Source organism: Rhinolophus hipposideros, assembly GCF_964194185.1.
Source record: "Rhinolophus hipposideros genome assembly, chromosome: 23".
Classification (NCBI taxonomy): Eukaryota; Metazoa; Chordata; class Mammalia; order Chiroptera; family Rhinolophidae; genus Rhinolophus; species Rhinolophus hipposideros.
Genome location: NC_138069.1, coordinates 45,525,493 through 45,537,005, shown reverse-complemented (window position 1 = coordinate 45,537,005; position 11,513 = coordinate 45,525,493). Strand labels below are relative to the sequence as shown.

The following is an 11,513-nucleotide window of genomic DNA, read 5'->3' as shown; positions in this document are numbered from 1 at the left end:
TGTGGGACTCTGAGTACTTGGCTTTGCTGCAGCTGGCGATGGGCTGCGTGAGTTCACACATGAAAGGAGCCCAGTGGTACATGGCACTGTATGGACACAAACAAGACTCTGGGTGATGTTTGGTCTCCTGCTCGTGAGTGGCCAACTGAAGGTGAGTGCAGAGGTCGCTCTGGAGACCTTGTGTCCTCTGTGGTGGCTTCTGTCTTTGTTGAGCTCAAGTAAACTGTGCTTCCATATTGGTGGGTTTGAAAGCAACAGGCAGGTGACCCCAAGCCTCCCAGGTTTGAAGGACCAGGCCCACTGGCATTGTCTGAAGGACAACCTGGCCTGCACCCACAAACAGTCCAGCAGAACTACCATCCCATCGAATGTGTCTGCCAACTTTGCACAAGTGGCAGGACTCCTCCAGGCGGGGGACTTATAAAGTGCATCATGGGATTAGGGGCCATGCCCATCCCAAACAAAGGAGCCCAGGCTGCAGCCAGGAAGGGAGGCATGGCCTCCGTGTCATTTTCAGTGTTTTCCATTAGCCCCTGGCTTTTGGTAATGAAAGAGCTTAAGTTAGAACTGCTTGCAAAGTTGGGCTGTGATCTCCGCCATCTGTGGCATAGGGCCTGGCATGAGTGTCATCTGTTCCCCTCAGGGTCTCATGTGCAGCCTTTATAAGGGAAGGGACTATCTTCAGAGACTGGTCGGCACACATGGGATGTGTGAAGTGCAGAATGTGCCAGGCCCAGCCTGTGCTCAGGGAGATGGCTTTACCTGGAGAGGTCAGATGGAGAACACGGGGGTTCCAGGCGATACCAACTTGAAATTCCCCTCCCCACAAGGTTGGGTTTGGGTTGGCCCCAGGAGGCATTTCCCCAGATTAGGAAGGCTGGAGTGAAGTCGCAGCTGTCACTTTATATCTAACAAGTGTTCTGTGTCCTTACTTTAAGCCAAGAGCATGTGTTCACTGGTGTTGGCTGGGACAGGGGTGGGCCTGGAGCTCCTCCAGCTCCTGCCACATCTTCTCCCTCTGCTTCTGCCTGACCCTGGGGCTCCCGGAACCTAGGCTCTCGGAAAGTTCACCTGAATCTGGATGGAAGGAAGTAGAGAGAGGAGAGGAGAGAAGAGTAGGGGCTGGCATGTAAGTGGATGTGGGCATTGCAATTCTGCAAAGAAAACCCCAAACTGCGGGGAGGTGACGGGTGCTCTCTCCTTTGGCACGAATCCTCACTCTGCACCCCTGTTGCTCGTCTCGGAAGTTCATTCTCACAGCTTTGGCATTTTGGGGTTCAGCTTGATAACCATAAGAGGTGGGGAAGGAGGGCCTCCAAAACCACTACAGGAGTTTTTAATTAAACTTAATTTTAAGATAATTGTAGGTTCCACGCAGTTGTAAGAAATAAAGCAAACCCCATGCACCCTCTCCCCGGTTTTCCCAGTGACAACATCTGGCCAAACCCTAGTGTGACTCTAGGACCAGGATGCCGACACTCGTGCCTTGTAGACGCAGAGCATTTCAGGGCCTCTCGTGTCCCCTTTCACGGCCACGGCCACTTCCCTCCTGCCCCCCCCCCAGCCCCTGGCAGCTGTGGACCTGCTCTCCAGTTCCTCAGTGTGCCCGTCCAAGAATGGCGTATACATGGCATCCTGTGTGTGTAACCTTTTGAGACTGGCTCTGTTTCACTCAGCCCGAGATTCTCCTTGTGTCACTGAGTTGCAGCTGGTTCCTTTGAGTTGCCGGGCAGTGTCCCGTGGTGCTGGTGGACATTGGGACTGACCCCAGCTTGGGGAGATGACAAACAAAGCGACTGGGCGTGTGTGTGTGACCTTCCCTGGATAAATTCCCAGGAGTACTATTGCCAGGTGATTTGGTAGTTGCATGTTTAGTTTTTTAAGAAAACTATGAGAGGGGCCATACCGCTTTGTCCTTACATTCCAGTGTTCTTAATTTTGATGTCTGATACAGGGGGCGACAGGGAGCCTCCAAATATCTTTGCACTCGAGTGTGCCTCAGGTGGCAAACAGAAGCCAGACAGCCGCAGCCCCAAAGCAGAAGCGGTGATTGCACGGCTGACCCGCTGTTTCCGAGGGAACTGGTGCAGTTCTTCACCAAGGACAGGGGGCATCTGGCCCTCCTGGGACCCACTGGCTAGACTGAGCACAGGTCATTTCAGAGCTAAAGGGAGAATTTTCTGGAGAAGACTATCCAGGCTTCCTGGCCTTACACAGACTCACAAACATGGCTTACCATCAGAATTCTGCAGGTTATTTAGGGAAATACGTTTAGGTGGCACATCCACTGTGAAACACGCCCCCCAAGGACCCACCCCACTTCTTTTTCCTAAAATTTCCCAATGACCCTTCTCTTCTGCATGCCCCCCACCCCGCCCTGCCCCATACAAGGAATAGGAGCTTTGGCACCAGGAGGCCCAGGGAAGCAGTGGCTTGGCTGCCCAGGCCTGTGCGAGCTTGGGTAGAGAGTACGCCTCACCACTGGGCTGAGCCTGGCCTGGGGGCCCCTGGAGGAGGCCCACTTCTGGGCTGTGAGACACAGCACTGCGGGGTCACAGGACGCTGCAGGAAGTGTTGGCCTATGTCTCTGGAGGAGCCCTGACCCAGGCTGGCCACACCCGGTGGGCCCACCCATCCTGCCTGGACCCCCATGCTCAGGGACCAAAGGAGGCTGGGCTGAGCCTGGCAGTGGAGGGGTGAAAGCCCCGGGCCTGTCTGTGGCCTGGCTCCAGCTGGGTTCTGGCAGCCCGCGTCCACTCCAGGGACCTAGGCGCACGGGAAGCACGGACCTGGGAGCCCCCAGGAGAAGTCCGCCAGTTCAGGGAGCCCGCGAGGACCTCCAGCCCTGGCTCCGGGGGCCCAGCGAGTTCTGCCCTGTACTCTGGGGCCCGCGCAGCAGCGAGGCGCACGGAGCGGGCTGGGGAGGCAGCGGGTGGCTGTCCCCGCGCGCGTTAGACCACCCAGCGTGCGGCTGCCTCCTCCCCCCTCCCGCGGCCTGTCGGAGGGTCACCGAGAGCGCTCGCCGCTCCCCTCCTGCGCTTTAACGGTGGCTGGGGCCTCCCCCGCGCCGGGATTGGATACGAGAGAACTGGGTGGGGGCGGGTGAGGGGACCCCAGAAGCCCAGGTTCCCAGGTTGGGCGTAGAGCATCCCGCAGCACAGACGCTGCTGGTCTCTGCGGGCTTGGACCTCCGCACAGACCTGCAGAGCCGGCGGGCGGCGCGGAGGAGGCGGCAGTTCGGCAGAGGTCCCCGCAGGCGCCGGGCGCGCCACGATGTTTGACAGCTCGCAGTATCCTTACAATTGCTTCAATTATGACGCGGACTACCCGGCGGGCAGCTCCGACGAGGAAAAGCGGCTCACGCGGCCCGCGTACAGGTGACCTCGGGGATCGGTGGCGGAGGCCGCGGGGGACAGCGACCTTCCTCCGCAGGGAGTTCGGGCAGCCAGGACCTGCCTGGAGCAGAGGGAGGGCTTTCTTCTCTCGGTTGGGGCTCAGAGAAGGGACACCGTCCTCCACACACGTAGAGGTGGCCGGACAAGGTCCTCTCAACGTCCCTGAGGGGACTCCACGCCTGGCGGAGAGCTTCTGGGATCTGGAAGGCAGCGGGAGGGAGGCCCCGGGGGTCACTCACCCCTGCGCGCTCCGTGTCCCGCACCCCCCAGGCGCCTGTGGGGGGGCCTGTGCCCGCGAAGGGCTGGCCCCCACCCAGCGTGGCCTGTCGCGCCCTGTTTGCAGCTACGTGGCGCTGATCGCAATGGCCATTGAGCAGAGCCCCGCGGGCAGGGTGACCCTGGCCGGCATCTACGATTTCATCGCGGGCAAGTTCCCCTATTACCGCGCCAACCAGCGCGCCTGGCAGAACTCCATCCGCCACAACCTGTCCCTCAACAGCTGCTTCGTCAAGGTGAGACCCGTCCGCGCACCCCAGTGGCCCCTGAGTGTCCCAGCCGAGGCGACAGCGGGGCCCTGTCATCCCCGATTGGGGCGGGGGCGGGATTCACAGGCAGCTGCTGGAAAGGTGGCTCTCAGGCTGCGCTCGCTCCGCGGCGGCTCGAGCGACGCCCCCCCCCCCCAGCACAAGGACCCCCGCGTCCTCGGTGACCCAGAAGCGCGCGCCCCGCTGTCGCCCGCACAGGTGCCGCGGACCGAGGGCCACGAGAAGGGCAAGGGCAGCTACTGGACGTTCGCCTGCGGCTGCGAGTCCCCGCTCGAGCTCTTCGAGAACGGCAACTACCGGCGCCGGCGCCGGCGGCGCGGCCCCAAGCGCGAGGGGCCGCGGGGGGCGTGTGAGCGCGGCGCCCAGGGGACCCGCGGGTCGCCGGCGCCGGCCGCCGCCCAGGGACAGGGACGCCCCGCGCTGCGCTGCCAGCCACCCGCCCAGGCCGGGCCCGCCGCCCCGGGGCCAGGGCCGCACACGGACGTCAAGTTCAGCATAGACTACATCCTGTCCTCCCCGCACCCCTTTCCTGGGCTCAGGTCGCCGCAGCCCCCGCGGGACGCCCAGCAGGCGAATCTCCACCTCTGGACAATGTGAGGGGCGCAGGCTGGCGGCTCCCTGGCACCCACGCAGCCTGGCTCTTCGGGGTGACTTCAGCCACGCCAGGAAGTGAGGTTTTGCCCACGTCTTGTGACCTGTGCAGACCCCGCTCCATGTGGGGACAGCCTGGGCTGCAGGGAAAGGAGCTCTGGTCGTGCTGGAGCGGCATCCTTTCAGAAAAAAATGTTTCCTTGCAGGAAAACTCACTGGGTTCCTGTTTGACTTAAGGTTTGCTCTAGAAATCCTGCACGAGGAATAAGAACTCGGCTTCAGTGTCACTTTCACTCAGAGTCAAGGTAACATTCGGTTACTGGTCGCTGAGAATTTGCTTCATGGACAGCCACACCCTGGAAGCTGAGGGTGGGTGACAGTGTGGCATTGGTGAGCAGCTCCTTAGAGATAAAAGTAATAAGAAAGTACAGACACTGAGGTCACATCCTAACTGACCCCTGAATGTGCCCCAAGATTTTTGACTGTGTCTCTGTGATGGTGCTGTGATTGGAAGTGACAAGTGCATCTCGTATTGTGGGCAGAATATCGATTGTTTAAGAAATCCCATGCACTTTTTTATGAAGGAAGGAAGGAAAGAAGGAAAGAAAGAGGAGGGAGGAAAGAAGAAAGGGCAGGGAGGCGGGGAGGGCTAGAAGGAGAGAGAAAGAGGGGTGCACATTTGGGACAACTTGAAGGCAAAGCTCACTTTTCTTTTTTGTTTTAATTTTGCTAGGATGTATTTTCATTGTCATTTGTTTCTATGTATCTTTTTTTAAATTAAGATTTTATTGGGGAAGGAGAACAGGACTTTATTGGGGAACAGTGTGTACTTCCAGGACTTTTTTCCAAGTCAAGTTGTTGTCCTTTCAGTCTTAGTTGTGGAGGGCGCAGCTCAGCTCCAGGTCCAGTTGCCGTTTCTAGTTGCAGGGGGCGCAGCCCACCATCCCTTGCGGGAGTCAAACCGGCAACCTTGTGGTTGAGAGCCCACTGGCCCATGTGGGAATCAAACCGGCAGCCTTTGGAGTTAGGAGCACAGAGGTCTAACTGCCTGAGCCACCCGGCCGGCCCAAAGCTCACTTTCCTTGATTCTTGTGAGAGGAGTAAGCCCCTGTCCTGGCAGGTCACAGCCAGCTGGTTTCCCCGGGAAGCAGACGTTTCACAGCAGGCAGTAGAGAAAGGCCACGCTGCTGAGATGTGCAATTAGGAAGTGCACAATGGAGATGGTACAGTCCATTTGAAATGTAAATTATTTAATTACTGTGTAGAGACCAGCATTTTAAAAACACAATTATGCACAGTGAAACTATTTGACCAATCTTACCATTTTTCACCAGCCTGTTTTTTGCAGAGTTAATTGCTTTCCATGAGTTTTTGCAGAGTTAATTGCTTTCCATGACTTAATTTGGACATTAGTATGGATTTCACCTTATCTGATTCACTAGGTGACAATGATTGGCTAATTGTGTAAACAGCACACACGCACTCAGGGAGGCTGCTGTCTGGCCTGGGACGGTCTTGCTTCCTGGAAACTCTGAGAGATGGGCTGGGAGAAAATGAGGGCAGGCCGCTGAGCCACACCCATCATGCAGAAGGCCGGCTGAGAGCTACTGATTCGGAAGGCTTGGTATGTCATTCCTTCACCTGTAAATAGACTTCATGTGCTCCTTTAGTAGTTTGAGCAGAGGGAGAAGGCTGGTCCTAGAATGTTGGTGATGGGCGCAGTCCCTGCCCGCCTGCGCCAGCAGCCTGGCCAGGCCCTGCCAACCTCACAGGAGGAGAGGGGCCGTCTCTCAAATGGCCCACCTGAAAGTGGGACAAATGCCGGTAACTCAGAGGACACCTCTCCTCTGCAAATGCCAGCTGCCAGACCTCTGCCGAGGTCACTGCCCACCAGGCCTGGTGCTGAGTCCGGACGCTAGCTGTCTGCACAGCAGCCCTGGTAGCTTGTGTGGCTCTTGTCCCCATTCTACACTTGGGAATCTGCAGCACGGCGGGCCCAGGCTCAGGGTGCAGGCGTGTGGCTCGGGGGACGGGCTCCTAACACTTCCTTTGTGCTGTGGTGTGTCCCGGCTCAGAATGGAGTGTGCACGTGTGTGTCTGCACAGTAGGCATGTGTAGTATCTGTCTGCATTCCTCCTATTTATATCCCTGTGTTGATTGTGCAAGAAGCAGTGTTTTCAACATGTACTGTACATGGAGCGACAATGCAGGTGCTACTGCATGTAACTACACGGCGCCCAGAGTCTCTGAAGATATATTTTTCTGCTACCAACTGAGCAAATAAAATTTTTCATTTTGTCTCTCGGGTTCTTGCTCTTTTCCTGCATTTAACTCTGGTGAGTGAAGCCTGAGTGAGAGCAGAAAAACCCTCTGCCCGAAAGAGAGATTCTCTAGGGGCCCCAGTCTTGGCAGGAGCCAGGCTTTGACTGGCACGTCCTCCTGCACAGACGCCCCCTGGGCTGCGGCGAACAGAGGGGTGGCACCAGCGGTGAGATCTGTGCACTACAAGGTGTAACATTTGTTTTGCAAAGGATATCAATCATGTTTTTAAAAGCGAAGGGACATTTTCAATTTGCCAGCGTGTGATATCCTGAGACTTCAGAAGGGCTCCCAGCCCTCAGAGTGAGTGGCATTTAATACCAAACAACACAGCGGGGTGAGGGCTGGCTCTGACCTATTCAAATGTCGCCACCACACGCAGACTCACCCTGCGTAATTATAATTAAATACTTTATGCCTCCCTTGCAAATCTGCTGATTGATCACCGCTATGCACATTACCACATTACCCCGAGCAGATGTCTGCCACACGCGGTTAGGGATCACCAGGTTTCCATTAGCAAAGTTGGAGGCGGGAGTTAGGAGAGTTTGTGCAAATTACCGTCGCGCAAAGTTCCCCAGCTTGACAGCGGCGACCAGGCTGTGGACCCTCCCCCCAAGCCACCCTGAGACTGTGCGGGCCCCTCCTTACAGAGCTGTGGGCATCAGGGTCTCCTAGAGCTGGAGGCTGCAGGAGCGAGGGACCCAGCCTGAGTCTCCTCGACTGGTGGGGCAGCCACCACAGTCAGCCTCCCCACAGGCCAGGGAGAGGGCCGCAGGATGGCAGCCTGGGAGGCTCGGAGAGCAAAATGGCCTCAGATGACACCCTCCTGCCTGGACCGCGGGTCTCCCCAGGGAGGCTGACAGTGCCCATAGATGGACCCTTCCCTCCACACCAAGCTGCTGTCCTTGGCCCCTGGTCGTCCCCCACCCCACCCAGGGCAGCAAACAAAAAGGCCTCATTTCTCTTCAAATTCCTTCCTCCCTGTGTTGAGCAGATCTGGGGGTTGTTTGTTCATTTGATCAACAAACATTCGTGAGCCCCACCCTTGGTGCTGTGGCGCAATAATGAACCATGAACCAGAGCCATCGACTGTGTCCCAGCCACTCAGTACATGCAGTTTCACACCCCGTGCAGCTGGGAGGCCAGCAATGCACAGGGTGTTGAGATGGGGGTAACAGGGTGGGGGCAACAACTATCTTAGTGTGGGAGGGCAGGGCCCTCGCAGGGTGGGCAAGGGCAGCTGTGCCAGAGGAAAGGGCATTTAGGTGGTGGGGGCAGCAAGTGGAAACCCCGTGGTGGAAAGAAAGGAGTCGGGTGGGGGTTTGCAGAATAGACAGGAAGCTCGATGTGGCTGGAGAGAGGGTGCAGGAAGGGAGAAAGGCACGAGAAGACCCCAGGCTGCTCTCCCAGCCCCCAAGTCCAGGACAGACATCCCATCTCTTGAGCCTTTGAAATGCATCTCCTGCGTTTGTGTCTTCTTTCTTTCTTTCATCTTTCTTTCTTGATATGTGGAACTCTTGCAGAACAATCACCTCCCATGTTCTGGGCACTTTACCTTGGTTAATATGACCTCCATACCAGCTGACTTACTGGAGTACACACACTACACACTCCTGCTCTTGTCCCCAAGCCTTTCTCCCTGGCCCATCCTGTGCTCGTGAAACTGAGTTCAGGGACCCAGGACACACACAGGTGCTGAGGGCAGTGTGGGGCGGCTGCGGGGCTGCGAAGCTGCGCGCTGTCATCTCCCCAGAGCTGCAGCTCTCCTCCCAAGGCCTTCCACCCCTGCCACAACATCGGAACATGGCTGTTTTTCCAGTATCGCTCCCTGTCTCCTGCCAGATCCCTAGCCCTGTGAGCAGCGACTGGGCAGACACATGGCTCCATTTCACTGATGGGGACACGGAGGCTTGGAGAGGCCTCCCAGAGCTGCCCGAGCAGGCAGATCTGCCCCAGTCCAGGGGCCTTGCTAGCCCGGAGGTTAACTGTAATCAGACCCCAGGGGCCCTCTGCCCACGAGCTATGGCCACCATTCCATGGCCTGAGCGTCAGGACCCTGCTGCCTGCCCGTCCCCCATGGGGATCAGGGCTTCATGGCCCTCACAGTAATTCCTTCCTTCATGAGAAACCAGGAAATGGAAAGTGCAAACGCAGTCTGTTACCTGTAATTTGATTTTGTGTTCTGCCAAATTAACAATCCATAAACATTTGAAAAATTACATTTTCATCCTATTAAAAATACCAACTGCGTCTTGTAAATGGGCCTTGTCCACCGCTTTGCTGTTCTGGAGAAACCAGCTTCTCAGAACCGGAACCAAAGGCGCAGCTTGCCAGGCCACGCTGCTGTCCTTACAAATTAACCGCCCTCGTGGGCTTTTGTGCAATTACATTTCTGCCAGCTCTAGGCGACTTCGGGCCCAGCGTCCAGATAAAATGTGAGTGCACTCAACTGAGACTTGCAGTATGACATTCATAATAAACAGAGGCCATGCGACTACACCATTTTTAAAAAGAAAAGGAAATTGGGTGGGAACATTGGAACTTTATGCAGCTTCCCTCTGCCGGCACCGGCTGCTGACAGCACCACAAGGAGGCTGCTCCCACGAGGTGGCGACCCTCCTGCGCCTCACCCAGGGGGTCACTGGGCCCTCACCATGCGACGGGCCACCCTGTGTCACCTGTCAGGTATTTGCATGCACCCATAGGCCCAATGGGCCTCCAGCGCCTTCCATGCCCCCTACACCCCCACACCCCTCTACACGCCCCCACCGCCCGCCCAGCGCCCGTGGTCAGAATGGAGCTCTGGGCACACGCTCCTGGAAATGGCAGTGACAGAACACCAGCCTTTAATGGGGCAATCATCTCCCACGACACAGCGGCGGAAGCTGAGCCCAGAGAGTTGCCCAGGGCCACGTGGCTGCAGTGGGGTGAGCATTTGAACATGTCACGCTGGCTCTCGGGGTCCCAGGAGGCAGGACACACGTACGCAGGGAGGGCAGGAGCTCTCCAGGCTGTGCCCAATCCCCCAGGGCCTGGGAGCGTCCCCACATCCTGGCCTGCAGCTGATCCTGCACACAGTAGGGGTACAGTAAGTGTGTCTCGGATACATCCTGCCTCCCTTGAAACCTACGGTGCACAGGGCAGGGCGTTCCAGACACACTGAGAGGGTCCACAAGTGCCTGCAGTTTCTGAAAAGACGGGAACAATTTTTCCCCACTGTTTTCTGTTTAGATTAACTGACTGGGCCAGATGTCGGCCAGGAAACTGGCTGATGAGTCTGCTGTCAGCACGAAGGAAGCAGATGGGCAGCGCAGGCCCCTCAAGCGTCCCGTGAGCCGCTGGCTTCGCCTCTCCACAGGGTTGGTCTGGGCCAGGCCAGGCCCGAGGAGCCCAGCACCTCTGAAATGATCTCCCAGCTGAGCGTGGACACGTGGTCTTCCTGCCTGAGAGCCCGTCCTGGCGGGGCTGCCCTGGGGAGACCTGCCCTCTGTCTCCTGCCGCCCCCGTCATCTCCAACACTCTGGGGATCTCCACAGACACTGTCCACATCACTGTGAAAGAATATTCAACCCTCACACTGGCTCTGTGAAAAAGGCCGGCGGGCTTGCCCCATTCTACAGATGAGAAAACCAAGGCCAAAAGAGGAGATGGGTTTGTGAAATGCACCCAGAGCCTCTCTGGCTCCTTGACCGCCACCAGCAGCACACGTCACGTCCCCTGGGGTTAGGAATGGCCCTGGAGGCCATGGGCCTCGTGTCAGTCTGTAGGACAGCTGCGATGCCTTTGGGCCCAGGCAGTGCTTCTGGGTTATGTTGGGTCAGGAGCTTGCCGTTCCTATGCCTGCTCTCCAAGGTCAGCCGAGGTCAGCCATGGGGTCTTGTTCTTCTGGCCCCTAGAGCTGTCCACCCACAACTGTGTGCTTCAGCAGGAAGAGCTGAGTGAGGGCCCCAGGACTGGGGTCCTGCCTGGTCATGGCATGGGAAGCAGGGCGTCACTGGTGGGGAGGGAGGAAGGAAGGGGGCCACGCTGGAGGCAGCATGGGGAGACCCCCAAACCTGTAACAGGCTACTGTGAGGGACCCTCGGAAGTGTTGGTTCTACCAGAGAGGTCAGTGGGCTTCGTCTGCCCACTCCCTGTTTCTTGGAGACGGCCCCTCCCACCTTGGCCACCTGACACACCCTCTCTCCCCATCAGATTACCCCCCCCTCAGCCACAGCAATTGGTGCAGGGAGGATCACATGATCCAAAAGCAACTGAATCAACCCCAAACCACAAGCAGTTCAGCCCCTTCAGGCAGAGGTGAGCTGGTCTGGGCACAGCAGTGGCCAGGCACTGAGCGCCGCCATTCTGGGTGTCCCTGTAGACACCGGGGAGGACGTGCCTGGCTGCTGGCTCCACGCCGGCCCCACGCAGGGCCTCTCTCCACCAGTCAGGGCAGGAGCCTCCTGCCCCTCCAGCCACACCTCTGAGCTGAGTGACGCAGGCTCTCAGGGGCCCCAGGGCACAGAGCACCGAGCTCTTGCCCTCCCTGGGATCACGGCCCCGACCGTGCGCTTCAAAGGCCTGTCTGCCCTGCCTGGACCCCGCGAGCAGGGCCTTCTCCTCCTATCACTGCACTGACACAGCGCGCTCTGACGCTGGCGTGCACGGGGCCGTGTGT

General features: G+C 57.9%; 1 protein-coding gene across 1 annotated transcript; it reads left to right on the top strand.

Annotated features, from left to right (window-relative positions):
• Positions 1–3,273: 3,273 nt before the first annotated feature.
• FOXL3 (forkhead box L3) lies at positions 3,274–4,537 on the top strand (the record flags this gene model as incomplete). Its single annotated transcript, XM_081035434.1, has 3 exons — positions 3,274–3,377; positions 3,739–3,907; positions 4,139–4,537. 3 exons carry the CDS (start codon positions 3,274–3,276, stop codon positions 4,535–4,537), a joined length of 672 nt encoding a protein of 223 aa, XP_080891560.1.
• Positions 4,538–11,513: the final 6,976 nt, after the last annotated feature.